The following is a 26,653-nucleotide window of genomic DNA, read 5'->3' on the forward strand; positions in this document are numbered from 1 at the left end:
TTTTTAAAACAAGTAGTAGGAATTATTGCAACAGTGTTGCCTGTTTGTGAGAAATTCTGAAAAAATTAAAGTTTCTCTGGAACTGCTTTCAGAACCAGTTCATAAGTCACAGAAGAGAAATGGTTTCAAGACTTAATAGTTATGATGCACTCCCAATAATACCAAAATGGGTAATACCCAGCTTTATCACATACTTTATTCACTAAATGTGGCTCTTTTGGCTACTTCTGAAAAGATCTGCCACCATGGAGGGCTGTTTGTACATAAAATTCTGAGAGACAAAGTTCTGAGTATAAAGGACTAATTTGTTAATTACACTGGACAATAATCATTAATATTAGTAACCAAATGACAGTATTAAAATTAATTTTCCTCAGAATAGATATAGATATATCTACTTACAGTTATTGACATACACACACATGTGCACATATATATCACATGCACACACATGTATGTGTTTACACATACACATGTATACTGGGACATTTTGAAACAAAGAGTTCAAAAATATGTTTTGAATCTCATCAACGTTATCATTTTACATTTAGAATCCTCTCAAGGTAATTATTTAGAATCAGACAACATTCCTTTTGGCGTTTAGTTTCTGTTTGTCAAAGAAAAAAGTAGTCATATTACCATATGTTCTCAGCTTACACCCAACAACTAAGACCATTACTCATTCCACAGTGACTTATGGAACATTTCCACTTCCCCTAATGCCAACTTATTTCTCCACTGTTCATTTTCAAGAGCTTGGAAAATAATAGAGAAGAAAGAGAAGCAGAGATTAAGACCACTCTAACCCCTAAATTTCTTCTGAGAAGTATAATGAACTTACTGTGAGTTGGTAATCGGTCCCCAGCATATATGTCTGTTCTTGGCCAGGCAACTCTCTTTGTATGTGGCTGACTATAAAAAGGGATGCCGGGAGCCTTATGGAAGGACTCACCACAACTGCTCCCCATAGCGCAGTATAGTATACATCTTTGCCGACGACATGGGACAGCCTCAGAAGTAAAGCATCTGTTCTGTTACAAAATTGTAAAATTAATATTAAAGATTTCACTCTTCATATTTTTATTGTGACATGCCTTCTGGGATAATCCCCCATCATGCACATATACTCTAGGTTTTGGTCCCCAGAAAATGGCTGCCATGTCAACTTCTAGCATAATCCTGAGGGCTTGCCTTTCCTCTGAAATTTCCTTCTTTGACTTTATATATCTTATATATACATATATACATGTTGTCACCCTCATTAAAATGCAAGCTCTTAGACGACAGAGACCACTTTTTTTGCCTTTTGTGGTATCTCCAGTGCTTAGCACAGTATCTTGCACACAGCAAACCTGAACAAATGCTTAATGACTGAATGAGTTATTGCACTTTTAATGCTATAAGCCAACAAGTCCCCCTCACTGTGCTTCTCCTTAAAAATCAGCCAGTAGCCACAATGAACTCCCAGCAAAGGGATTTAACAAAAAGGCACGGTAAAAACATCAGCACAAAACATTCCCTTCTACTCTCATCAATTTGGGGCACATTTTCCCTCAAATCAACAGTATCTGTAGGAAGATTAGGTTTAAACTTAGAGTATAATGATAACGAGGAGGAACAGATATAGAATACATATGTGGCAAAGGTAACTCCTAACTTCTGGAACTGTAGGGCCAAGAACTTTTTTCTCTCCTCAGAGAATCTTTATGTAATTCTCCTTTACTGTAGCATGTCTGGTGTCAGATCGCTTAGCTAGGTTCCAGGATCTGATCTTCTTCAAACTTCAATTCTCAAATGCCAATAATTATAGAAACCCAGTTGCCACATCAAAAAAAAACTGAAAAAATAAGAAATAGAGCAGCAGTATATAAAAGTATAAAAGGATATCAGTTTGTCAAAAATAAAATGAGTCGATAGTTTTTAGTGTTAAATATTTATAAAGACATCTTTCTTTGGAACACTTAATAAAAGAATGCTGACTAAATGTGAAAAGTGGTTTCTGACTTAAGAAACACTGGGAAGCTATGTGTGCTGTCCTTATAATTCTAATGAATCTAGTTATCTGCATTCTTCTCCCATTGGAATACCAAATTTTCTTTTTTTTTAATCCTCCTTTATTTTTCCCTTGCAAAAAATAATGACCCAGCAAAATTTTCTCTTGAAATAATTAAAAACGAGAAAGAGAAAGTCATTGGCATAGTTTTATTTGTTTGTTTTTGAGTGAGAAAGGTAAGGCAATTGAGGTTAAGTGACTTGCCCAAGGTCACACAGCCAGTAAATGCCAAGTGTCAGGCTGGATTTGAACTCAGGTCCTCCTGACTCCAGGTCCAGTGCTCTATTCACTGTGCCTCCTAGCTGTCCCACTGTCATATTTTAACAAAAGGAACCATGTTTCTGATTGTGTGGTTAATGACACTGATTAGTCTTCCATTTAGTCTGGTTAAAAAAATAGGATTAATTCTTGCTGTGCTTTGAAAAAATTAAGCTAACTCAGCTGGAAGAATACTTTTCTGGTTCATAGTGATCCACAGATAGTAGGCACTTAATGAATATGAGCTGAATTTGCAGCAATTGAACATACCAGCTTAAATCCTAGGACAGCAGAACATTATTGTTCTTCAAGGATACAAATTCTGCCTAACTAAAGCCATTTAGAAAAATAAAACTACTCATTGCTTTGAATGGTTTTTTTGAGTTTTATTTTCTCCTTCTATCTTACGTTTTTGGGGGGTGAAATTGAATTGGCTTGAGCAGATATTATATGGAAACAGAAGAAATAACAAGCATTCCTAATGGTGACAACAGCCAGGTCAGTTAGGGCAGGTATTTTCCAGTTCTGTTTCTTTATTTTATTTTAATTTTGTTTCTTATCATACTTTCTGCATGTGTGTTTTATCCTGTCTGCTAGATTATAAGCTCCCTGAAAGAAGTGGTAGTGTCTTATGTCAGTTCAGTACCTAGCATACAGTTAATACCTAAAAGGGACTGAATTTACCAATGATTATTTGAAGGAAATTTCTAGGCTTAAATTACTTCATCTGTTTGCAAGTCCATGTCCTGCACTGCCTCCCTAGCTCTCAGGATGGTTCCCCTAGAAGGCAGCTATCCCAGGTTCAAGGCACTCTATGTGTCTGCACTACTAACACTATAACTCACTAGCTCTAACTGGTGAACTTACTTTTAATAATCAGTCAGCAGACAAACTAGATCAAAGCAAAGGCATTTATTGAGAAGAGTAAGGCATTTATAAGAATGGTACCCACAAATCTAGGGCACACTCTCCTACAATTACAATAAGCATCTTCAAAAAGACGGGCACACAATTAAAATACATTAGTAGGGAGGCACACACATCAAAGTCAATGCATATTTCTGGCACCATAAAGGCACCAATATCCTTCCATTTCTTGTACTATCCTCATGCTACATCTCTTCCAGGTAATTGCTCAGCTGGTTTCTCTGTGCCTGGTCCTTTCTGGAGCTCAACCTCTGACGACCAAGGTTTGCTTTATTCTCAAATCTCACACAAAAACACAGTCTTTGGAGATGTCTCTTCACTCAGCCACTTGGACCCCATTCTCTGTTGCATCTGATGTCTCCTACTGGGCAAGGAATTCTAAAAGATGTGGCCGATGAGGTGGAGAATGGAAAGAAATCTCTCTTTCCAATTCCAAAAAGCGACATTATTCCTTTTCAAGTACTGAGTTTTACCATCGTTGGCTCTTGTCTGTTGCCAGTGGTCATGAACCTCAAAGCCATCTCCTATCTCCTCTTACTCCTTAGAGAGCATGTCTCAATTTTGAAAGGGACTCTAAGAGTATGGCCAAAAATAACTAGCTCCCCTCTTATTCCACAAATTTTGTTTGGGGTAAAAGAGTATAGGTTTAACATCTTATCATCTTGTTAATGCCCCTAATCTCATCAACAGAAGCTTAAATAAAATGTGGATAACAGCATTTACCCTACGTTGGGTAGTAACTGTTTATTGCAGATGAGGTATGGTATTTGAAAATCGTTTTAAAAAGAAAAAACACAAAAACACAAAGCATATCATCACCTTCCACCCCCATGTGGCTCCATTATGCTCCCGAGAAAGTCTTAGTTGTGAGTTCTGAGTGACAATGGGCAAAGAGTGAGAAGGTCTGGATTTAGGATATCGTTATCTCATCTTCCCTTCATCTTAGTTTACTGACAGAGTTGAGATAAGGAAACTGCTTTATAAACTGTAAAATGGTATTTTCAATCTATGGTTTTCCCTTTTGATTACTTATAGGAATTGGAACTGTACCTATAAATAGGGAACGGATGAGTATAGAAACTTCCTCTACCATACCAGGTCAGCACCTTCTTTGCCACTTATAGTCTTTGCTGCCTATTTGCCAAGGATCACAGAGCCAAGGTGTCAAGATCTGAATCCAGTTTTCTTGGCTTTGAGGTCTTGGTCTGTAATCACTAAGCAACGATGGAGAAAATAAAAAACAAAACATGCTGACTAGTTCCACTACAAATTTCATGTTACATAATCTCAACTGTGCCCTCACTGTGCAGGCAATCCTTTTCCTCTCCCAAACTGACTCATCATCCCACTCAGCGCGGTAGCTTGTTCAAATTTTTGCATCCATTAGACTCCTCTGGAGTTAGGAGAACCTGAGTTCAAATCCAGCCTGAGACACTTGACACTTACTAGCTGTGTGTGCTTGGGCAAGTCACTTAACCTCAAATGTCTTGCCTTCCCCACCCAAAAAAAAAAATCTTGAGGGATGACTCTTTTGCATTCTCAGAGCTTAGCACAGTACCTGGCACACAGTAGGTATTTAATAAATGTTTACTGATTGATTTATCCATCTTTAATTTTCCTTCTTTTGACCTTCTCCCCTGAGAATTTTGCCTTGCATTTTAACGAAAAAGCTGAGACTATTTGCAGAAAGTTCCCTGTTCCTCATCTCAGAACACTAAATGTCTCTTTCTTCTCTCTATTTTTACATGAAAAGACAGGCAACTCTTCTACATGTACAAGTTATCCCATTCCAACTGTTCTCCAGCAGAATGTCCCTCATATCATCCCTACTCTAATTAATACTTAATTTCTTCCGTTTACTGGCTGCTTCCTTACTGCCAAAGTACATAGGCATTTCTCCCCTATTCTCAAAAAAACACTCACTTGATCCAGCCATACCCAATAACTATCATCATATATCTTTCCTCCCTTCTGGGGCTAAATTACTTGAAGAGATCATTCACAATAGGTGCTGCTCTTTGTACTCTCTTAAGTTACTGAAGTTTGGCTTCTGATTTCATCATTCCAGCAAAACTGCTCTATCCAGAATTACTGAGTTCTTTAATCGTCCAAAATCTAAATGCCCTTTTCTCCGCCTTCATCCTTTTTGACCTTGCTTCAGTGTTCAACATTATTCATTATGTCCTTCTTCTTGATATTCTTTTCTCTCTAGATTTTCATAATAATTTTCTCTCCTTATTCTCTTCCTAGCTATCTGACTATTTCTTCTATGTCTTGTTCTGGATCTTCATTCATGTCATGCCTGAAAATCATGGGAGTCCCACAGGACTCTGTCCTTGGCTCTCTTACCTTCTGCTTCTGTACTATTTCACTTAGTGATCAAATCGACTCTCGTGGATTCAATTATCAGTATGCAAGTGATTTTCAGATCTACTTGTCTAGCCCTCACCTGTCCTTTGATCTCCAGTGTCACATCTCAACTATTAGACATCTTGAATTGCACATCCCAAAGACATCTGAAACTCAACATGTCCAAAACTGAACCCAGCATCTTTCCCATAAAAATCTCCTAATGTTCCTATTACTACCAAGGGTACTACCATACTCCCAGTCCCTCAGGATAGAAACCTAGGGATCAATTCCTCACTCTCTCTCTCACCTCCCATTTTTAATGAGCTTTTCTCCAATGAGTCAAGTTCTGCCATTTTTATTTTTAGAACATCTTGAATATACCGTCTCCCTTGACACGGCAACCACCAGGGTGCAAACCCTCATTACCTCACACTTGGAGTATTGCAATAGCCTGCTGGTTTATCTCCCTGCCTCAAGTATCCCCGCACTTCAACCTATCCCTGACTTAGCTCTCAAACTGGTCTTCCTAAAACATAGGTCTAACCATGTCATGCCCCTCTTCCTAAATCAATCAACTCCAGTGGCTTTCTATTTCTTCCAAGATGAAATATAAAATGTCCTGTTTGGCTTTTGAAGCTTTCTGTAACCTGACCCCTTCCTACCTTTTCAGTTTTCTCACACCTTTCTCTCCCTTCATGTGTTCTGATCCAATGACACTGGCCTCCTTGCTGGAGCTTTAACCTGACATTGCATCTCTTGACTTGGTATATTTTCACTGACTGTCCCCCATGCCTGGAACACTTTCCTCCCCATCTTTGATTCCCAGCTTCCCTAACTTTCTTCAAGTCTCAGTTAGAGATCCACCTTCTTCAAGCAGCCATCCCCAACCTCCTTAATCTTGGTGCCTTCCCTCTGAGACTACCTCTAATGTATCCTGCAAAAATTGTGTTTGTAAATGACTGTTGGCATGTTGTTCCCTCCTACCTCAGACTACACTGTAAGCTCATTGAGAGCAAGGAGTATTTTTTTTTTGCCTTTCTTTATATCCCTAATGCTTGGCACAATGTCTGGCACACAGTAAGTACTTAATAAATGTTAGCTGATTGATTCTAATAATACCCACACTTGTATAATGTTTTATATTCCAAGTTTTACTTGGAATTATGCCCTTTTTACAGATGGAGATAGTGAAGCTAAGCAAAGAGAAAAATAAATAGCTAACAAATAGTACAATTATTATTTCAATCTCATTTTCTAAATCCAAGTCCTACACCATGTTTATAGTTTATACAACAAAGTTAAGAGGAAAAAAGAGACGCTTTTGCTCCTTCTCCCTTCAAAAGACACCTCTACTTCCATGGCAGGAGAATAAAGGATATGGTTGCCATTAAAAATTACTGTTGATTAACAAGGTACAAGTCCTTACCTGTCATAAATCTCTGAACCTTCCTCCAGGCCAGGCAGCAGTCCAATAAGAAATGCCTGAAGACTTGGCAGAAGTAACTTCTTCAGTGGAAGAAAGTATTTTTCGTACAGACCAAGCAGGACAGGCCTCACTGACACTGCTCCGTTTGTCAGAAGGGGAAACAAGCCACAACTGAGAGAAAGAAAAGGAAAAGATCAAGAACACTTCCTAATCTGAAAATTAAACATGTTTTTTTGATAACATGATAGAATTTCAAAAAGCAAACCTACCTGTAAAGGAACAAATCTTTGGCAAGCCATTTTGTCCCTATGATTTTAAATATGATTTCATAGGTCTCTAGGGCTTTCAAATGTACTCCACTAGGCAAAGCTGGATGCAAACACTGAGCTAATCTCTTACTGATAATGAGACGCCTTGGCAATAGGGAATATGTCAGATTACTTTGAAGAGCCTGTAAAATAAGTAAAAAAGATGACAAAGTGAAATGTAAATCTGGCACTCATCTAACACAAGGAAAACACAATACAAGCACATTTCTCTCCCACTTAATAGTATTTTATTTTTTTCCAATTACACGCAAACATAGTTTTCAACATTCACTTTTATAAAATTTTGAATTCCAAATTTTTTTCTCCCTCCCTTTCTACCTTTCACCCTCTCAAAGATGGTAAGCAATCTGATATAGACTATATATGTACAATCATATTAAACATATTTCCAAGTTAGTCTTGTGAAAGAAGAATCAGACCAAAAAGGAAAAACCATAAGAAAGAAAAAAAGAGAGAAAATGGTATGCTTTGATCTGCACTCAAGACTCCATATTTCTTTCTCTGAACGTGGACAACATTTTCCATCACGCACCTTTCGGAATTGTCTTAGGTCATTGTATTGCTAAGAGCTAAGTCTATCAAAGTTGATCATCGCACAATGTTGCTGTTACTGTGTATAATGTTCACCTGGTTCTGTTCACTTCACTCAGCATCAGTATAAGTAAGTCTTTCCAGGTTTTTCTGAAGTCATTTCTTACAGCACAACAGTATTCCATTACATTCATATACCACAACTTGTTTAGTCATTCCCTAAGTGATGGACTTCCCTTCAATTTCCAATTCTGTGCCAAGGCAAAAAAAGCTGTTATAAATATTTTTGTATGTGTGGGTCTGTTCCCCATTTTTCTGATCTCTTTGGGATACAGACCTAACAGGGGTGGTTGTTATGGTTGCTGTGTTTGTCCTTCATTTTTGAAGAGGACCATGACATCAGGATCAGGGAGATGATGACATGACTTGCAGTTGACTTTGATTTGAGTGACGAAGGGCTGTGCAAGGTCACCAGCCTCATTTTCTTCTCCAGAGCCATCTGGGTTCAGTGCTCAGATATTCATCAGGATGACTGGAGATGGCCCAGGATGCAATGGAAGACCCTGGGCCTTTGAGGCTAAGGCCTTTTCAGGTATTCACTTTGAGTGAGGTAACACCCTATCAGTGAATAGGCCTCTTGAAAAAAAAAAATCAAACTGGAAGGGGAAGACCCTCAGGGCTGCTAGTCAAAAGAGAATCAGTTACTAATGACATTTACTCTGAGACAGGCGGGCCCAAAATACAGTCATTAAGTGGAGCCTGGGCAGGCACCTATTGTGGTCTAATCTATGAGCTCCAGAGTGCTGGATCAAAGTATACACACAATTTTATAGCCCTTTGGACATATTTCCAAATTGCTTTCCAGAATAGTTAGCTGAATCAATTCACAACTCGATCCACAGTCATTAATGTCCCAACTTTACCACATTTTCTACATTTATCATTTTCCTGTTTTGTCATGCTAGTCAATCTGATAGGTGTGAAATGGTATCTCAGCATTGTTTTAATCTGTATTTCTCTAATTGATAGTGATTTAGAACATTTTTTCTTGTGACTAAAGATAGTTTTAATTTTTTCCTCTGAAAACTACCTGTTCATATCGTTTGACCATGAATCAACTAGGGAATGATTTTTATTCTTATAAATCTGACTCAGTTTTCTCTATATTTTAGAAATGAGACACTTTATCAGAGATACTGGCTGTAAAATGTTTTTCCAGCTTTCTGATTTCCTTCTAATCTTGGTTGTATTAGCTTTGTTTCATACACCCTTTTTAATTTAATCTAATAAAAATCATCCAAAAAATTTTGCATTTCATAATGTTCTCTATCTCTTGTTTAGTCATGAATTCTTTCTTTCTCCATAAATCTAAAATTGCTCTCCTAATTTACTTATGATATCGTCCTTTATTTCTAAATCATGTATCCATTTTGACTTTATCTTGGTATACCATAATATAAGCAAATTTCTCAGCCTTGAGTGTCCCTATGAAGACTAAAATAATACCAATGTGGTGCAGAACTGAGTAGAGAAAAAAATAATCAGATAACTGTTTAGAGCACCACATATAAGGGAAGTGCAACAAGGGAAATCATTTATTTATTTTTTATTATTTACTAATCATTATTTATTATCTATTTTATTTATTTTTATTTTTGAGAAATGTAAATATTTTAAATTCCAAAAGCAATTTATCTCTGTCCCTATGAGTGTTTTGTAATTGTGTTTTAAAAATATTCATACAGGGGAACCAAGTTGGTAGAGTAAAGCCTAGGACCCAGGTGAACTCTTCCAATATTCCCCTCCAAACATTTAAAAAATAATTCTCAAATTACAGAGCCAACAAAAGATCAGAGGGAGACATTTTTCCAGCTGAAGATAATTCAAGAGGTCTGCAGGAGAGGTCTGTAACACCAGGATGGGTGCAGAACCAGTGTGCAACAGGAGTACCAACAGTGGGCCTGGGAGGCAGCCATGACAGCAGCAGTAGCAGCAGACTGGGGATCTCTGGGCCCAGAGATGGGAAGGAGGTCAGACAACTGATCAGAAGGGCACCTTTGCTGGCACTGAATGAAACTGACGCTAATTGGCAATTCTATTACCCATAAGCAGTTCTGAGTTGCACTTTCAGGACATAGAGGAGTGCTCGTGATCTGTCAGAAGAGAACAGGGGCCCTGGTCCCAGTTCCAGGGCCAAGAGGAGTGTGAGTACTTATATTTGAAACAGAGCAGGGCCCTCTCCTGGATAAAGACCAGGAGAGTAGTGACCACACCAAAACTTGCAGACTCCCAGAACTAGGTCTAAAAACAGCAGCTCAAAAATCCTCAAGTTTGTCACAGTGCCTCCCCCACAACAGGTGAGAAGAGTCCAACTTTAAAGTAAAGTTCAAAGTGAAGAAACAGGCTGAGGAAAATGAGTGAGAAACAACAACAAAAAAAGAACTTGACCATAAAAAGCTACTACAGTGTCAGGGAAGACAAAGACATAAAATTAGAAGACAATAGTGTAAAAACAGCTCAAAAGAAGCCTCAAAAAAAAAATGCTAATTGGACCCAAGGCCAGGAAGAATTCCTGGAAGAGTTAAAGAAAGAGATCAGATTGGTAGAAGGGAAAAGTTGAAAATGGAAATGAGAGTGATGCAAGAAAATTATGAAAAAGAGAATTAATAGTTTGGTAAAATAGGCACATACACAAAAATACTGAAGGAAATAACATCTCAAACAACAGAATTGGCTTAATAATAAAAGAGGTACAAAAATTCACTGAAGAAAAGAACTCCTTAAAAAGATTTGGCCAAATGGAAAAAGAGGTACCAAAGCTCACTGAAAAAAATACATATTTTTTTGCTTTATCAACATAAACTATTAAACTAAACTATTTTTATTCTTTTTTTGGAGGAGTTTTAAAATTTATTTTAATTATTTTATTTTATTTATTTTAAAATATTTATTATTATATTTATTATTCATATTTATTTTCAATTTTCTACAATCATTTCCATGGGTCTTAGATTTTCTCCCCAATATGGCATGCAATCTTATATGGTTTCTATATATATATTCTTATTAAGCACATTTTCACATTAGTCATATTACATAGAGGAATTAAAATGAATGGGGGAAACCATGAGAAGAGAAAAATAATTTCTTAAAAATTAGAATTGGACAAATGAAAGCTATGATCCAATAAGACTTCAAGAGACAATAAAACAAAGTCAAAAGAATAAAAAATAGAAGAAAATGTGAACTATTATAATTGGAAATGCAACTGACCTGGAAAATAGATCAAGAAGAGGGAAGTTAAGAATTTTTAGACTACCTTAAAGTCATGATCAAAAAAAGAGCCTAGATAAAACATTTCAAGAAATTATCAAGGAAAAGTACCCTGATATTTTTGATCCAGAGGGCAAAATGGAAATGGGAAGAAACTGCAGATCACCTCCTGAAAGAAATTTCAAAATGAAAACTCCCAGGAATATTATAGCCAAATGCCAGAGCTCCCAGTTCAAGAAGAAAACATTGCAAGCAGCCAGAAAGAAACAATTCAAATATCATGGAGCCATAGTCGGGATCACACAAAATGAGGAGTTTCTACACTAAAGGATCAAAGGTCCTGGAATATATTTCAGAGGGCAAAAGTGGATCTTACAATCAAGAATCATCTACCCCCCTCCTCCATCAAAACTGAGGATAATTCTTTGGAGAAAAAAATAGATATTTAATGAAAGAGAGGGCTTCCAACATTCCTTGTGAAAAGACCAAAGTTAAATAGAAAATTTGATATTTAAACAGAAGACTTAAGGGAAGCATATCAAAGACAAACATGAAAGAGTAATCATAAGGGACTCATTGGAATTAAACTGTTTACATTACTAAATAGGAAGATGATATTTGTAATTCCTAAGAATTTTATTAGAGCAGTTAGGAGTTTACATAAACTGAGGGCATGGATGTGAGTTGACTATGGTGGAATGATTTCCAAAAAAAATTAAGAGGTATGGAAAAGGGATGTATTGGGAGAAAGAGGAAGGCAGAGGTAGAATGGGAAAAATTTTCTTACATAAGAGAGGTTCACAAGGAAGAGCTTTTACAGTGAAAGGGGAAAGGGAGAGATGGTGGGCAATACTTGAACCTCAGTGTAATCAGAATTGGTTCAAATAGGGAAGAATGGAGATATAGATATGGATATACATGCAGTTGGGTATAAAAGGGGGAAAGGGATAAGAAATATGGGGAAGAGGAATTATAAGGAGAAGGAATGAACTAGAGGAAGTAGTAGTCAGATGCAAGACAGACTTTTGAGGAGGAACAGGATTAAAAGAGAGAGAGAAGGGTAAAGGAAAATGAATTGGAGGGAAATACACAGTGATCATAACTGGGAATGTGAATGGGAAGAGCTAACCCATAAAATGGAAGCAGATAGCGTAATCGATTGGAAACCAGAATCCAATAATATGTTGTGACAAGATATGTGGTGTAGACTTGGGACAGAAGAACACACACAGAGTTGAATGAAGGGATAGGGCAGAATCTCTTTTGTTTCACCTGAAGTGAAAAGGGAAGGGGTGGCAATCATGATCTCAGACAGCAAAAGCAAAAGTAAGCCTAAAGTTAAAAAAGATAGTCAGGGAAACTATATTTTGCTAAAACATATCATAGACAATGAAGTAATATAAAAAAAATCCATAGCAAGTTTCTCTGATAAATGCCCCATTTTTCAAATATATAGATTATTGAGTCAAATTTATAAAAAATACAAGTCATTCCTCAATTGATAAATAGTCAAAGGATACGAACAGGCTGTTTTCAGAAGAAGAAATCAAAGCTATCTAGAGTCATATAAAAATGCTCTAAATCACTATTGATTAGAGAAAGTCAAATTAAAACAGCTCTGAGGGATTACTTAATAGCTATCAGAAATGACAAATGTCAAAGAGGATGAGGGAAAATTGGTACATTAATGAACTGATATGACCATTCTAAAAAAAAAAAATCAGGAACTATGCTCCAGCAACAACACTACTAGGTCTGTACCCAAAAGAGATTATAAAAAGGAAAAGGGCCCATACGTATGTAAACATTTATAGCAGCTCTTTTTGTGGTGGCAAAGCATTGAGGGAATGCTCATCAGTTAGGGAGTGGTTGAACAAACTGTGGCATATGATTGTGACTAAGTACTATTATGCTATAAAAAATGACAAAGGGGGTGGTTTCAGAAAAAAATCATGGCAAGACCTATATGAACTGATGCAAAGTGAAGTGAGAACCAGGGGATCATTGTGCACTGTAACAGCAATGTTGTAATGATGATCAACTGTGAAAGACTACTCTGATCAATATAGTGATCCAAGAGAATTCCAAAGAAAAAAATGAATGAAAAAATGAAATGAATAAAAAAAGGTATTTACTTTGAGCGAGAGAACTGATGAACTGAGTACAAACTGAAGTATAATTCTATTGATTTTTTTTTGTGTAATGTGGATAATATATAAATATGTTTTCATGATTTCACATATAATTAATATTATCATATTGTTTGACTTCTCAGCAGTTGGGAAAGGTGTGAGAAAGAGAGAGAGAATCTGAAACTCAACATTTAAAGAGGACAGCATGTTCTAAATAAATCCTTTTTTAAAAAGAGTATTCATAGGTATCACATGAAACTCGGTGGTGCAGTAGAAAGAGCATTGGACTTAGAATCAGAAAGATCAGGTCTTGCCTCAAACACCCTCTAAGCCTCATTTTCCTTATTTGTAAAATGGTAATCATGATGCGACCTACCTCACAAGGCTACTGTGAGTTCAAATGAGATAAAATATGCAATGTGTTTTATAAACCTTAAAATATGATACAAATGTAAGCCATAATCATAATAATGGTGATGATGAGTTTTTAAAATTTAATTAATTTATTTGTTTTCAGTTTTAAACAATCATTTCCATAAGTTTTACATTCCTTCCCCCTCCCTCCTTGAGACAGTATGTAATCTTATATGAGTTCTACACATACATTCTTATTAACCACATCTTCACATTCGTCATGTTGCATAGAAGAATTAAAACTAATGGGAGAAACCATGAAAAAACCAAACCAAAGCAAAACATAACACAAATGCTTCATTCTGCATTCTAATTCCATAGTTCTTTCTCTAGATGTGGATAACATTTTCCCGATGACGATTATTATTATACAGTAAAAGCTCAAAGCTTCCATTGGACACCTTCCATGTGTATTCCCATGCCTCTGCACAGCTCACGTCCCCCGTGTCTGGAATGTCCTCCTTCCTCCTCATTTTTGCTTCACAAACTCTCACTTCCAAGATGCCGCTTAAGCACCACCTTCTACACAGTTTTTCCCAATTTCTTCCAATTGTTAGTGCCTTCTCTTCCTAGCTACTTTGCATTTATTTGTATTTTTTCTTTATATTTATGCTATATATATATGCTATATGCTGTACATATGCTACATTTATATATGTACTTTTTGTCTTCCTTATAAGAATGTAAACTCCTTGAGAGCAGGGATTATTTCATTATTTATACTTGCATGCTCAGTGTCTAGCATGGTTCCTGGCACAAGGCAAATACTTAATAAATTACTTAGTGATTAATTTCAGGTCTGTCTTCTGTAAACTGAGGGGTTTAGAGCAGTAAGTTCCCTTGGTGCTCTAAAGTTATGATCCTATCTACAGTCTTGGGTCCTGCTTGCGTAAATGCTAAGATTAGTTTATAGTCTGTATTAATGGCAAGAGAAGCCATCCCAGAAGCAGAATGGATGACAGGGAAATTATAGGATCATGAATTTAGAGTTGGAGGAGACCTTAAAAGTCAGTAGGTCTAATCCCTCATTTTATGGGTCAGACAACTGAGTCAACTGAGAGAGGCTAACCTGATCTTGAGGACTTTAACTCTAGCACTCTATCGACTACTCAGTTCTAGATAAAAATTTTATTGTATGTCATTCACTAAACAGGTAACTCACAACTTTGTGACTTGAAATGTTCCACCGATTCCATAGGGAGTCAAAAAGTTTTGTGGATATTAAATGTTAAAAATAATCTAAAAACTTCTAACAAGAAGTATAATGTTTCTACATTTTTAATTATTATATATGGAGATATTAATTTACCTATTCTGTGCTTTGTCGTCCAGCTTGCTAAGATCTTAAGATTTAGAACTAGAGGTGTCTTTGAGGATCATCTGGTCCAACTTTCATTTTACAGATGATTTCCAGGGAGATCAAATGCCACATGGGCAGCAATAATAATAGTGATAGCTGACATTTACATAGCCCTTCAAAGTTTTCAAATAATTATCTCATTTGATCCTCATAACAACACCCTGAAAGTAAATAATGCTGATATTATCTGCATTTTAAAGATGAAAAAGCTGAAGCCCAGAGAAGTTCAATAAATGATTTACCATTGATCGTTTAGTTCATATCAGACAAGGGATGTTAACCCAGCTCTTTTTGACTCCAAATGTAGAACTCTCTCCACTACTTTATCTTGCGCTGGAATTCAAACCCAGTGCTCTCTTCCACTCTATCAATCAGCCTTTAAACTAGTCTCATTCTGTCTTGCATGAAGTTTGACCTCACCCTTTTTTTATCGTTTCTCTTTTTCTTGATCTATAAACCGAAAATTTTGGACCAGATCATTTCTAAGGTCCCTGACAGTCCTAAATCTATGATTTTATCCTCTACTATTGTTGGAGCCACGCCACATAACAGTTTATCTTTATGATGGCTTTTATGATACTTTCCATATGTCTCTGTTTCCAGAAAAGCAAATGACAAAAAAAAAAAAAAATCCACAAGTACTTCTGCTTAGGGATACAGGATGTTCCAAAAGTCTTAGTACAATTTTAAGAAATTAAAAGTCAAAATTGTACTAAAACTCTTGGGATATCCGATAAGTAAGTAAAAGTGCCTGTTATAGCTATGGTTCTTTTTCAATACACCTTCTCTTAAACTGTTAAATCCAGTGGCATTGGATTTAATCATATAAGGGATTTCCTTAAAAAAAATTTCAGCTAACTTGCTCAGGACTCTGATGATCTTTATTTTCTTTCTTTCCTTTTTTTCTTTCTTTCTTTTTAGGGAAACTGAACTGAGGACAGTTCTGATACATGATTTCCTTATTGTTGGGAACTCCTAATCTGGAAATTTCCTCCACCAGTGCTGATGATACAAGTCACTAACTCATCTATAACTGATAGTTTTAGAGTTGCATTAAGTACTTTCTTTTTTTTTTGGAGGCAGTCAGGGTTAACTGACTTGCCTAGAGTCACAAAGCTAGTAAAGTGTATAAGGCTGGATTTGAACTTAGGTCCTCCTTACTCCTGGGTCAGTGCTCTATACACTATGCCAGTTAGCTGTTCCAATGCATTAAGTATTATAAATATGCGTCAGAATCAGGATTTGAGCTTTGGTCTTCATGACTCCTCTCCCGCATCTTAGTCTCTTGAAAAGATTTTATTTTGGACTTGTATCTGAACACTGTAAATTTCCACAGTCCTGAGGCATCTGCAAGGACTCCCAAGGCTTCTCCCACCACTAACCACTCCTAATCCCCCCACAAAAAAAGCTAGGTCAGTTTTTTGTGCTATTGAAAAAGCTAAAAAAAGGGAAGTCCTGTCAGAAGGAAATACATGGGAAGAGAAAAAAAATGAAGGAGATAAAAGTTACCATACTGTCTTCATCATAATGAAGAATCACTTAATGAGACTGAATTTTGTTGAAAGAGCTCTTATCAGGAGAGAGAGGATCTTATTTGGGAGAAAAGGAAACTATTCCTTGGCTCAGTTTTGAAGTCATGACAGCTTGATGGCAGAGGTCTTTTGCCTTCATTCCACATGGGATAAATACAGTGGTTTTCATATCCCTGTCATGTTCTTGGTAAAGGAATTAGCAGACATTTAATTAATCTGTGTTGATTGACTTTTAGAAACGTTGTTATGTGATCAGTGATTCTCAAAGTATGGTCCTTTCCTTCTCAATGGATGGGGGAGAGGCTGACAGAAAGGAAAGAATTTGGAACACAAAATTTAAAAAAAAGAAAGTTAAGAATTTTAAAATTAAAAATAATAAAACATTGCCCCCCCACAAAAGAACCCATGATGCTATCTGTAGTTTTCTGACATAAATCAAGAATGTATTTGTTATCTCACTAGTCTAAAAAAAAAACAAAAACAACAAGAACAAAATCTTCCTGTTAGTTTGTGTGAGGCTTTTTTTTTTTTTTAAGATGAGGTAGAGGTATGTGGTTCCTAGGGTGTTCTGACTCATTTAAATGGTTCTCAGACTGGAAATTTAAGACTCACTGTTCCAGAGGACAATAGTAGAAGTCAGGGGGGCCCAGTTAATCTTTATACCGGTGATTCCCAATCCTGTTTCAGTTGTGATCTCTTAGTTAAATATTTTGCATTTAAACACTAAAAAATAATAGGAAGAATGCTAAATTTTCTTTAGGAAATTAGAAACTACTAAATTACAAATATAAGAAGTAATGCTGCTGGGCATTTCCCACAGGGAGATATTGATTAAAAATAAAAAGGCTCCTTATATAGCAGAATATTTATAGCAGCACTTTTTGTGGTAGCAAAGAACAGGAAACTAAGTAGTTGTCCATCGATTAGGGAATGACTAAACAAACTGTGGTATATGGATGTAATGGACCATTACTGAGCTGTAAGAAACAGCAAATATAATGACTACAGAGAATCATGGGAAAACTTGCATGAATTGACACAAAAGTAAGCAAAGCCAAGAAAAGAATATGTATAATAACAACAATGTAAATGGAATGAATCAAAACAAAAAAATAAATGCTACAAAATTACAAAGACTACATTTGACCCCTAGTCATAATAATATTAGTAGCTAACATTCATATCTCACTTTAAGGTTTGCAAAGTGCTTTACAAATATTATCTCATTTATTGCCTCATTTCCTATCTCAAGAAAGGAAATATGAAAAGACACTCCCCCCAACACACACACACTACTATATAGAGATGAAGGATCCACAGAAGAATGCAGGTATTTTTTTTTCAATCAATTTTGCTGATTTTTGTTCTCTTTCTTTTTTTATTTTTGTCTTTAAAAGAATCTTTATTATATGGAATAGCTCTCTGGGAAAGGGGAAGGAAATTATATATGGGGAAATATAAGTGATATAAACACAAAATATATACATAAAATCACTTTTTTTAAATTAAGAAAACAACATAAGTAATTCTTACGGACCATACAAGTTCTTCAAATCCAATCTGACTTTTAGATTTATATATCCCACTCTAGTCTCTCACCTGAGCTTCTTTCACACATCACCAACTACCTTTTTATTGATATTTACTCATTTCATAATATAAAAAATCTAGGAATTTTAAGATGTAGAGGTGAGAAGACTATGCATTTTGGGGATGAGAGGCAGCCTATGCAAAAAAACAGGAAATGGAACGGATGTCTGAAAAAACATCTCAAACTCAAATGTCCAAAATAGAACTCACTATCACTTCCCTCAAAATCCAGCTCTTTTCCTAACTTGCCTAACTCTTTTGAAGAAACCCTTCTAGTCACCCAGGTTGACAACCTCAGAGTCATCCCTGATTCCTTTTTCTCCCTTAGTTCCATATTTAATTAATTGCCAAATCTATGTTCACAGCAATTCTCACATCTGTACCCTTCTCTCTACTCACATCAAACCTACCCTAATTCAGGATCTCCTTGCTTTGTAGTCTCTCCCCTTTCTAGTCCACCACAGCTGCTAAATTGATATTCCTAAAACACAGATCTATGTCGCTAACAAAACAAAGTGAAAACCAGTTTAAAATGGAGTTGGTTTGGTATAGGAACCAAGAGAATCAATTAGATTCTATCTCAGAAACACTCACTTCACCTTGTACTGCCACATATATTCTATTTCTTATTGTTTTCTGCAGATCATCCACGGAAAAGTAGATGGTATAAACTATCATTTCATAAATGCAGGTGAATCTGATCAATCAGCATTTCTCAGTTCTGGGAAAAGAAAGACCCTGAATCCTACTCATCCCCCTCTTAACTCAACCAAAACTCACTCTTTCCCCCTCTCAACTTGGAAAGCCTCTAATCTTTCCTCCAATTAGAAATCAGATTAATTAATTTTATATCCTGGTTTGTATTGGGCATGTTTTCTTTTAATAAATTGGTCTTATTTAATTAACTTTTTTAATACATAAAAATTTGTCTCTTTATTCAGCATCTTTGGACTGACTAGAGAGTCCACTGACCTGTTTATTATGGCTATTTTGCTAATAAATCATATAGCTTGGATTGTTTCCTCCGTTTTTATTCATTATGCACTACAACTCCTTTGTACAAAAAGCTTCAGTGGTTTCCGATTCCTCTAGGATCAAATGTAAACTCAGTTTGGCTTTTAAAACCCTTACTTTCTGCCTAGGTGCACAACATACAGAAACAATGAGCATAGTAATGTAGTATTTGATCATCTCAAAGGCTTCAGGTATTTGGTATGTAACTGGGAAATTTGGGGACATTTTGATCTTTATTACCACTCATGAGCAACACTTAGAGGTGAACATGTAGTTAGTTGCACAACATAAAATTGTTGGTGCTAAACAAAGAATAGGGGCAGAAAACCTAGAGGACACAGCTAGTAAAGGTATTGGCAAGGTGACATTCTACTAGAAAAAATGACTCAATTTATCACACCCTGTGAGGACCACTGGAAGTAAACTAAAGTTGGTGCCTTCCTGCTGACCTGGGGAGGGCAGGGGCTCTATGAGAAATGCTGCAAAATCAGTTTCTAGGATTTCCAGCCAACATGCAGGCCTGAAGAGACATAGGCAGGCCAGCTCCCATGTACTTCTGCCAATACCTTAAAAATAATGGTCAAGAAATCCAATGAAAAACACAGCACATGACTTCTTCCAATCAGGACTAAACAATAAGACAGTCATAAAATCATAGAGGATAAATAAAGGGTGCCCACAGGAAAAGCTAGACTTACCCTAGGCAAACAAGCCAGAAACCTTCCACTGCAAGCACCAACAATCATAGCCCACAAGATTATTTATCCCAAAATAGCAAGAACAAAGGCCTCCTCTGAGAAAGCTGTCATGTAAGCCGGAAACCCAGAATGTAGATGTTCAAGCCAACGGGAACACTTGCCTGTCATATCAGAGTAATGGTGACAATGAGTTCTCCTAAACCAAGGGGCTCCAAAACTCCTAAAACTCCATCCAGAGATTCTTATAGAAGGCCCTGAAGATCCATTCCTTTAAACCTCAAAGATCTAGGAAGTCCTAACCCCCAAGAGATGAAGGTCAACACAAGAACACAGGGGACCCAGGGCAAGACTGAGTAGAGCTGACCGCTCCACCCAGAGGCACAGCAGGGAGCTGATCTTACTACCCCTATGCCAAAGCCCCAGTTCAGGAGATGAATAAATCAAAGAAAACACCAACCAATATAAAAATTATTGTAGCTCAAAAAAGGAATGTAACAACCGCAAGCAGGAACTCTAAGGAAAAGACAGATTTTCTACAAGGTCAACATGAATACCTAGAAAAAAATGATCAAAAGATAAAAATTGAAATGAAATTTTAAAAAGAAAACCTCTAGAGGAAAGAATTAAGAGAAAAAAATAATATAGAACACAGTTATATACCTTACCCAACTAAGTAATGGACTCCCTGAACACTAGAATAGACCATTCAGGAATCACCTTCATGAAACAGCAAGAAATGTAGAATCCAAAAATTAAAAAAAAAAAAAAAAAAAGAAGAAAAAGTAATTATCCATTCACAAAAAAAAAAAAAAAAAACAACAAAAACCAAAAACCCCCAACCCAAACCCCCAAACCCCAAAGAAACCAACAACCTGGGAAACAGGTCAGAGATATATTTTAAGACTTGGAGGTGGATTCAAGATGATGGAAGTCAAAGAAGCAATGAGTCTAGCTTCCTACTATCCCTTCTTTACAATGATTTAGAAAATATGTCAGACAGAATTTTTATCAGGAAAGCCAAGTAAAATCTCAGGGAGTCATTTTTCCAGGCCAGGGCAGCTTACAAAGATTGACAGAGTGGTCTAGAGTTGCTGGAAATTGAGTCTGGCCAGGGAAACCCACAGGGACAGAAAAAGGGCACCAGTGTAGGAAGCACAGGGATAAAAAGGCATTTGAGGGGTTCCTAGGATGAGCACTAGATAAAGGAACACATGCTATGTGGCAGCTCTGTTGTTCATTCTCCAGTTCCAGGTCATAGATCCAGGATGAAGAGAATCAGTAGCCAATGTACTACATAGTACTAGCTATGTTCTGAGCAAGGAACAAGTACTTTAAAAAAACAGTAGTTATCTGGCTCTGATCCCAGGAGGAAAATGGTGACTCACTACTAGCCTTTAGCTCAGAAGGTAAACCTGAAATGGAATGATAAGAGTACAATTCTAAGACTAAAGAGGAACCATCAGTTCAGTTGCTTCCACAGAACTTCCAAGTGGGCTAAGTCCAGCAGAAGTCTCCAGAAACTCTAACCAAACATAATTCAAGAGACCCAAACCTGGGTCAGAAACTTGGAGAGCTCAGATCAAGAAGGCAATGAACATACTCTCTTTGGATGACGCACTCTGGAAATGCTGAAAGCTTGCAGGATACCAGAGTGAACTTTTTTGTTAAAACAGAAGGATGAAAGAGGACAAAAGCTCAGGCCAGACACCCTCCCCTAAGTGTGCAGAGCTTAGCTCTAACTTAAAGGCCAAAGCCAAGAAGTAGGCTGAAAGAATGAGTAAACAAACAAAAAATGCCACCATAAAGAGCTACCATAGTAACAAGGAAGCTTAAGATGCAAACATAGAAGAGAATGACTTGAAAATATCTCCATGCAAATCCTGAAAGAAAAATGCATTTTGAACCAAAGTCCAAAAATAACTTCTAGAAGAATTAAAGCAACAGTTTAAAAAAGAGCTAAAAAAGGATTTTAAAAATGAAATGAGTGCAGTAAAAGAAAAAGAAAATGGAAAAGAAGAACATGCCAGGGAAGAAACATATGACCAAGGGATGCTAGCCTCCTTTGGGTTCCCTCTGTTTCTTGGCTCCAGGAATTATCCTGCAATACTCTTTACCTACCGGCTTCCCAAGCTTTCTTTGAGTCCCAACTAAAATCTCATCTATATGAAGACTTTCCCAACCTATCTTAATTCTAGTGTCTTCCCTCTCAATTATTTCCTATTTATTGAGCATCTAATTTGTTTGTATAAATTATCTGCTTGCCTCCTCTGTTAGATTGTTTTTTGAGGGCAGGTATTGTTTTTTGCTTCTTTTTTCTACCCCCAAACATTAAGCACAGTGTAGGCACATTGTAGGCCTTAAAAAAAATGTTTATTAACTGACTATCCAAACAGACTGCTAAAAAAGAGGACAAGGGGAAAAACCGAAGAAAAAGCATAATAGAAGAGAATGTTGGGAAGTTCATAAGGAAGCACAGAAAAGCAAGTCAGTTTTAAAGTAATGTGCAGGATATAGTGCTCCTTTTTGGTTTTTTAACAAAACAAGCAATATGAAATGGAGTCAGATTTACATGGAATCCTCTTTCTGGATTCTGCTGTCTTTTATTTTGGAAATGGCTATCTTTTATTTTGCATATGAATTCAGAATTTAATATATTTAACCCACCAAAAATACGAAGTCAACTGAGTGGGAAGTTTTTTCTACTGAAGGCTTTAACACCCTTCCTTCTATCACAGACCTGGGGCACATGAAGACCAACAAAGAAGCCTCTGGCTGCACAAGCTCTCTAGCAAAAGGTTAACGTAAATGTCATGCAAGAAGCAGCTAAGACACGGCTCAGAAAGGCCCCACAGTCTATCCCAAAGCATAGTCCTTAAGGTGGCCCCAAACCAACCTCTGTTAGTCAGTCATTCGACAAAGTACTTATTAAGCACTTACTATGAGTAACATATGTGCAAATATACATATACATATATGCTAGCAATATTTATACTAGATATTCTACATAGATATAACAAGGTGGATATAGAAAAATATATATGTAACATATATGTGTAGGTATATCTGTATCAATGGTGATAGAGATATGGATTGGATATAGACATAAAGATATAAGACATACATATAGATAGGCTTGCATGTGTATGTTACATATGTCATATGAATATATGTGTGTGTATAGATAGGTTATTGTCCTTTGTTCTCAAAGAGGACCAAAATGACATCACTGTGATAAAGTTTCAATGTGTCCGGTGTGTGTGTATGTGTGTGTGTGTGTGTGTGTGTGTGTGTGTGTGTGTGTGTGTGTGTGTGTACATATATATAGAGAGAGAGAGAGACAGAGAGACAGAGAGATTGAAAGACAGAGAGCTGAAAAGGAATTTCGAGGTCATCAAATTCAAATTCCTCAAAAAGTAGCTAAGACACAGGCTCAGAGAGGCCCCGCAGGCCTATCCCATAGTCCTTAGAGTGGCCCTAAACCAACCTCTGTTAATCAGTCAACAAAACATTTATTAAGCACTTACGATGTGCACAGGGGCACAGCCCTTTCCCAAACCCCAAGTGAAAATAAGCACTATCAAGCGAGACAGACAGGGAAGCAGTATTACAAACATAATGAATATCCAACATGTACTAGAGGGTAGATTTGCATCCAGGTCTTCCTGATTCTGAAACAGGCTCTACCCACTACACCATGCTACCCTGAAACAATATTAATATCAAATATACCCTCTACACATGAATCAAATGGTGTAACTGAAATGCAAAAATCATTGTATCTTAATGTATACTTCAGAGAATATACCAAAGGAGGAAATTGTGAGATTAAATAAATGTGAGAGAAAGTAAATTTGATAGACCAATGATAATTAGAATCTTAAAGGGTATATTTATTATTCAACATCATTTAGAATCTTTAAAAAATCATATTGCAAAGAACTCATATCTGTGGAACGAAACAGATCTTTTACAGACCATGATACGATAAAACTGTAATCAAAAGGGAAATATAAAAAAAAAAGTAGAGACTAAAATGAAAAGTAATGAGATCTTAAATAATGAATGGGTCAAAAACCAAATCATATGAGCAGTATGATAAAATAAGTAACAGTGACAGAAAATGCCAAAATACATGCAAATAAAATAGCACTTTGAAAAAATGTATATTTCTGAACACATGTTTTTAGAGTTACTGAACATGCTTTTAAAAAAACACCTAGAAGACCAACAAATTAATCGACCCAAAACAAGTACAAAATAAATTTTGAAAAAATCAAAATGATAGATCCACAAAGTAGGGTAACAAAAATACTGAACTTCTAAACAAAAGAGCTATGTTTTTCAAGACTAAAAGTCAATAAAATGTTGGCTAATTTGGTCTATTTTTTAAATACTTTGGTTAAATTATTTAGTTTGAAAAGAAGAAAGAAAAATTCTCAATGAATAGAGAGGAAATTATATTACCCCAATCATGTGCCAAAAAAACTGAAAGTAATGAAATAGACAAAATACAAAAGCATCCAAATCTCAAATGTCTACAAAACGTGGAAAGTAAAATTACATGGCATTAAAATAAGTACATTTTAATAAAGTAATATTTTAGAATGCTTCTCATAAGGGTCTCTATTTGCTATTTCTTGCCTTTCTAGTTTTTCCTTGTAGTGAGGAATCCTGAAAGAATTAGACACAAGAGAGCACAAACACCCAAAGAGGTGATCTCATGACCCATATGGCCATACTGTTCAACTGTCTCCCACAAAGGTCTTTTGGTACAGTCTGTACCAGGCCCATACTAAAAGCTTCTCCAGAACCTACTTTATTTGCAAAATCTCTGGAGATATTGTGTCACTTCAAGTGACTAGGAGGTAGTCTACTAAAACAATTAGACAAAACAATACATGTTATTCCAAGTTTAAAAAAGCATGTATTTTCTGCTCAGCATTACAGTTTATGCTAGAGTGTGAATCTATATGTGATAAAAAGAAATTCAATTAAGATCACTTTAAAAAGATTTGCATTAATCTCTTTTACTTAATCTAATTAAACAGCCCCGCCTCAAATACCTTATTGAGTCTACCAAGGGAAGAGATCAGATCTGCCCATTCACTTGATGATTCAAAATTTCTTAAAGCTTTTTCAATCGCTGAAGAATAATTTCTGTATCTGTAATCACCCAACAGCTCTTGCTCTTCTGGATCCATTTTACATTCTCACAGTAGGAGAAGAACCTGAAGCCAATAGAAAAAACAAAAGCAAAAGTGTACATTATATATCTAATGGAACAAATAAATATAAAACATCACCCTCTATAAAACATATCACCATATAAAATGATATTCACAAACACCATTTTGCAGAAAAATTTGCTTCTACTTAAAATTATTTTATTAACAATGGTTTATTTTGGGTAACTTGGTAATGTCACCAATGGGGCATGATGGCAAGTTAGCAATATGAAATGAACATTTTGCTCTCATCCCTTCAAAGCAAAAACAAAGCCAGATTAAAAAATAGGTCTCCCTGCTGTTGACCTTACATTTAGCAATTTCAGTTTTACAGTGGGAAATAATTCTCTAAGATTTAGCTGATAAGCTGCAAAGGAGTTTCAATTTATGCAGGTGGATGAAATCACAGATTCTTGACATGATACAACTGGAGACTGAGAGCAATATTTAAAGCTCAATCCATTTTCTGAGAAAAAAGGAACTTTGGACATTTTCAGCATTTTGAAAGCAAAAAGGCATAAAAGCTATTTTTTAAAAAAGGACCTAAAGGTGAATGGAAGCTTAATGACATAATATTCATGAAGCCAACAGTTACTTGAATGTGCCAATAATGCCTCTAATCTACAATTTTCTCACTTTTAATATTTCTAGGATATAGGTACCTTCTCATGCTGGGGCAGCTAGGTGGTGCAGTGGATAGAGCACCAGTGCAGGAGTCAGGAGGACCTGAGTTCAAATATCATCTCAGACACTTGACACGCACTAGCTGTGTGACCTTGGGCAGGTCACATAACCCCAATTGCCTCATCCTAGGTCATCTCCAATCATCCTGATGAATATCTGGTCACTGGACCCAGATGGCACTAGAGGAGAAGTGAGGCTGGCGACCTGCACAGCTCTCCCTCACTCAAAACAAAGTCAAGTGCAAGTCATGTCATCATTTCTCTGATGGCGTGGTTTTCTTTGGCAACGAAGGACGAACACATGCCTTCCCATGCTATTCTTTGTTTTTTCTGTGTCATTAAAATTACTTCCCATACACCCTTTATTTGTTGAGTTTCTATAATCTTTTTTAGAGCCTACAGAATGACCAGAGTAGTACAGAAAGCCATAGCTCTAGTGGGCCTGACCTTAATAATGCCATGAATAAATGAAATATTATCGTTCCTCTCCCCAGATGGTCACTAGGCAATTTTTGGTAACATATTTATAATAATGTTGCACTGTTGTTATTCTTTTACAATATCCCTCTTTGTATAGCCTGTATATTTATTCTAGCTTAGGTTTTAATCCTTGATTTAAAAGAAAAACCTTTTCAAATACCAAATTATTCTAAAAAAAGTTCTATTAAAGACTATTTTTCTAGTCCTTAAAAAAGTACTATTTTTTTTTGTTCCTTTGATCCCTTTTTTCAATCCTACAGAATTTTCTCAAGGACCTAAGGATATCTAACTAACTGTTCCAGCTACTTGAAACACACACACTTCACTTAAGTTAATCATTTCCTACAGATAAAATACCAGGTGAGGCAATGTACTG

General features: G+C 36.3%; 1 protein-coding gene across 3 annotated transcripts in view; it reads right to left on the reverse strand.

Annotated features, from left to right (window-relative positions):
* DOP1B (DOP1 leucine zipper like protein B) overlaps positions 1–26,653 on the reverse strand; it is a 133,186-nt gene that overhangs the window by 102,954 nt on the left and 3,579 nt on the right. For all 3 annotated transcript variants that reach the window (XM_072614920.1, XM_072614918.1, XM_072614919.1), the window contains 4 exons: positions 24,953–25,117; positions 7,286–7,467; positions 7,017–7,187; positions 842–1,031 (listed from right to left, as the gene is read on the reverse strand). In XM_072614920.1, the coding sequence (XP_072471021.1) occupies positions 842–1,031; positions 7,017–7,187; positions 7,286–7,467; positions 24,953–25,090 (681 nt within the window). In that variant the 5' untranslated portion in view covers positions 25,091–25,117. The remainder of the gene's footprint in view (positions 1–841; positions 1,032–7,016; positions 7,188–7,285; positions 7,468–24,952; positions 25,118–26,653) is intronic.

The sequence above is a fragment of the Notamacropus eugenii genome, chromosome 5 (assembly GCF_028372415.1).
Source record: "Notamacropus eugenii isolate mMacEug1 chromosome 5, mMacEug1.pri_v2, whole genome shotgun sequence".
Lineage (NCBI taxonomy): Eukaryota > Metazoa > Chordata > Mammalia > Diprotodontia > Macropodidae > Notamacropus > Notamacropus eugenii.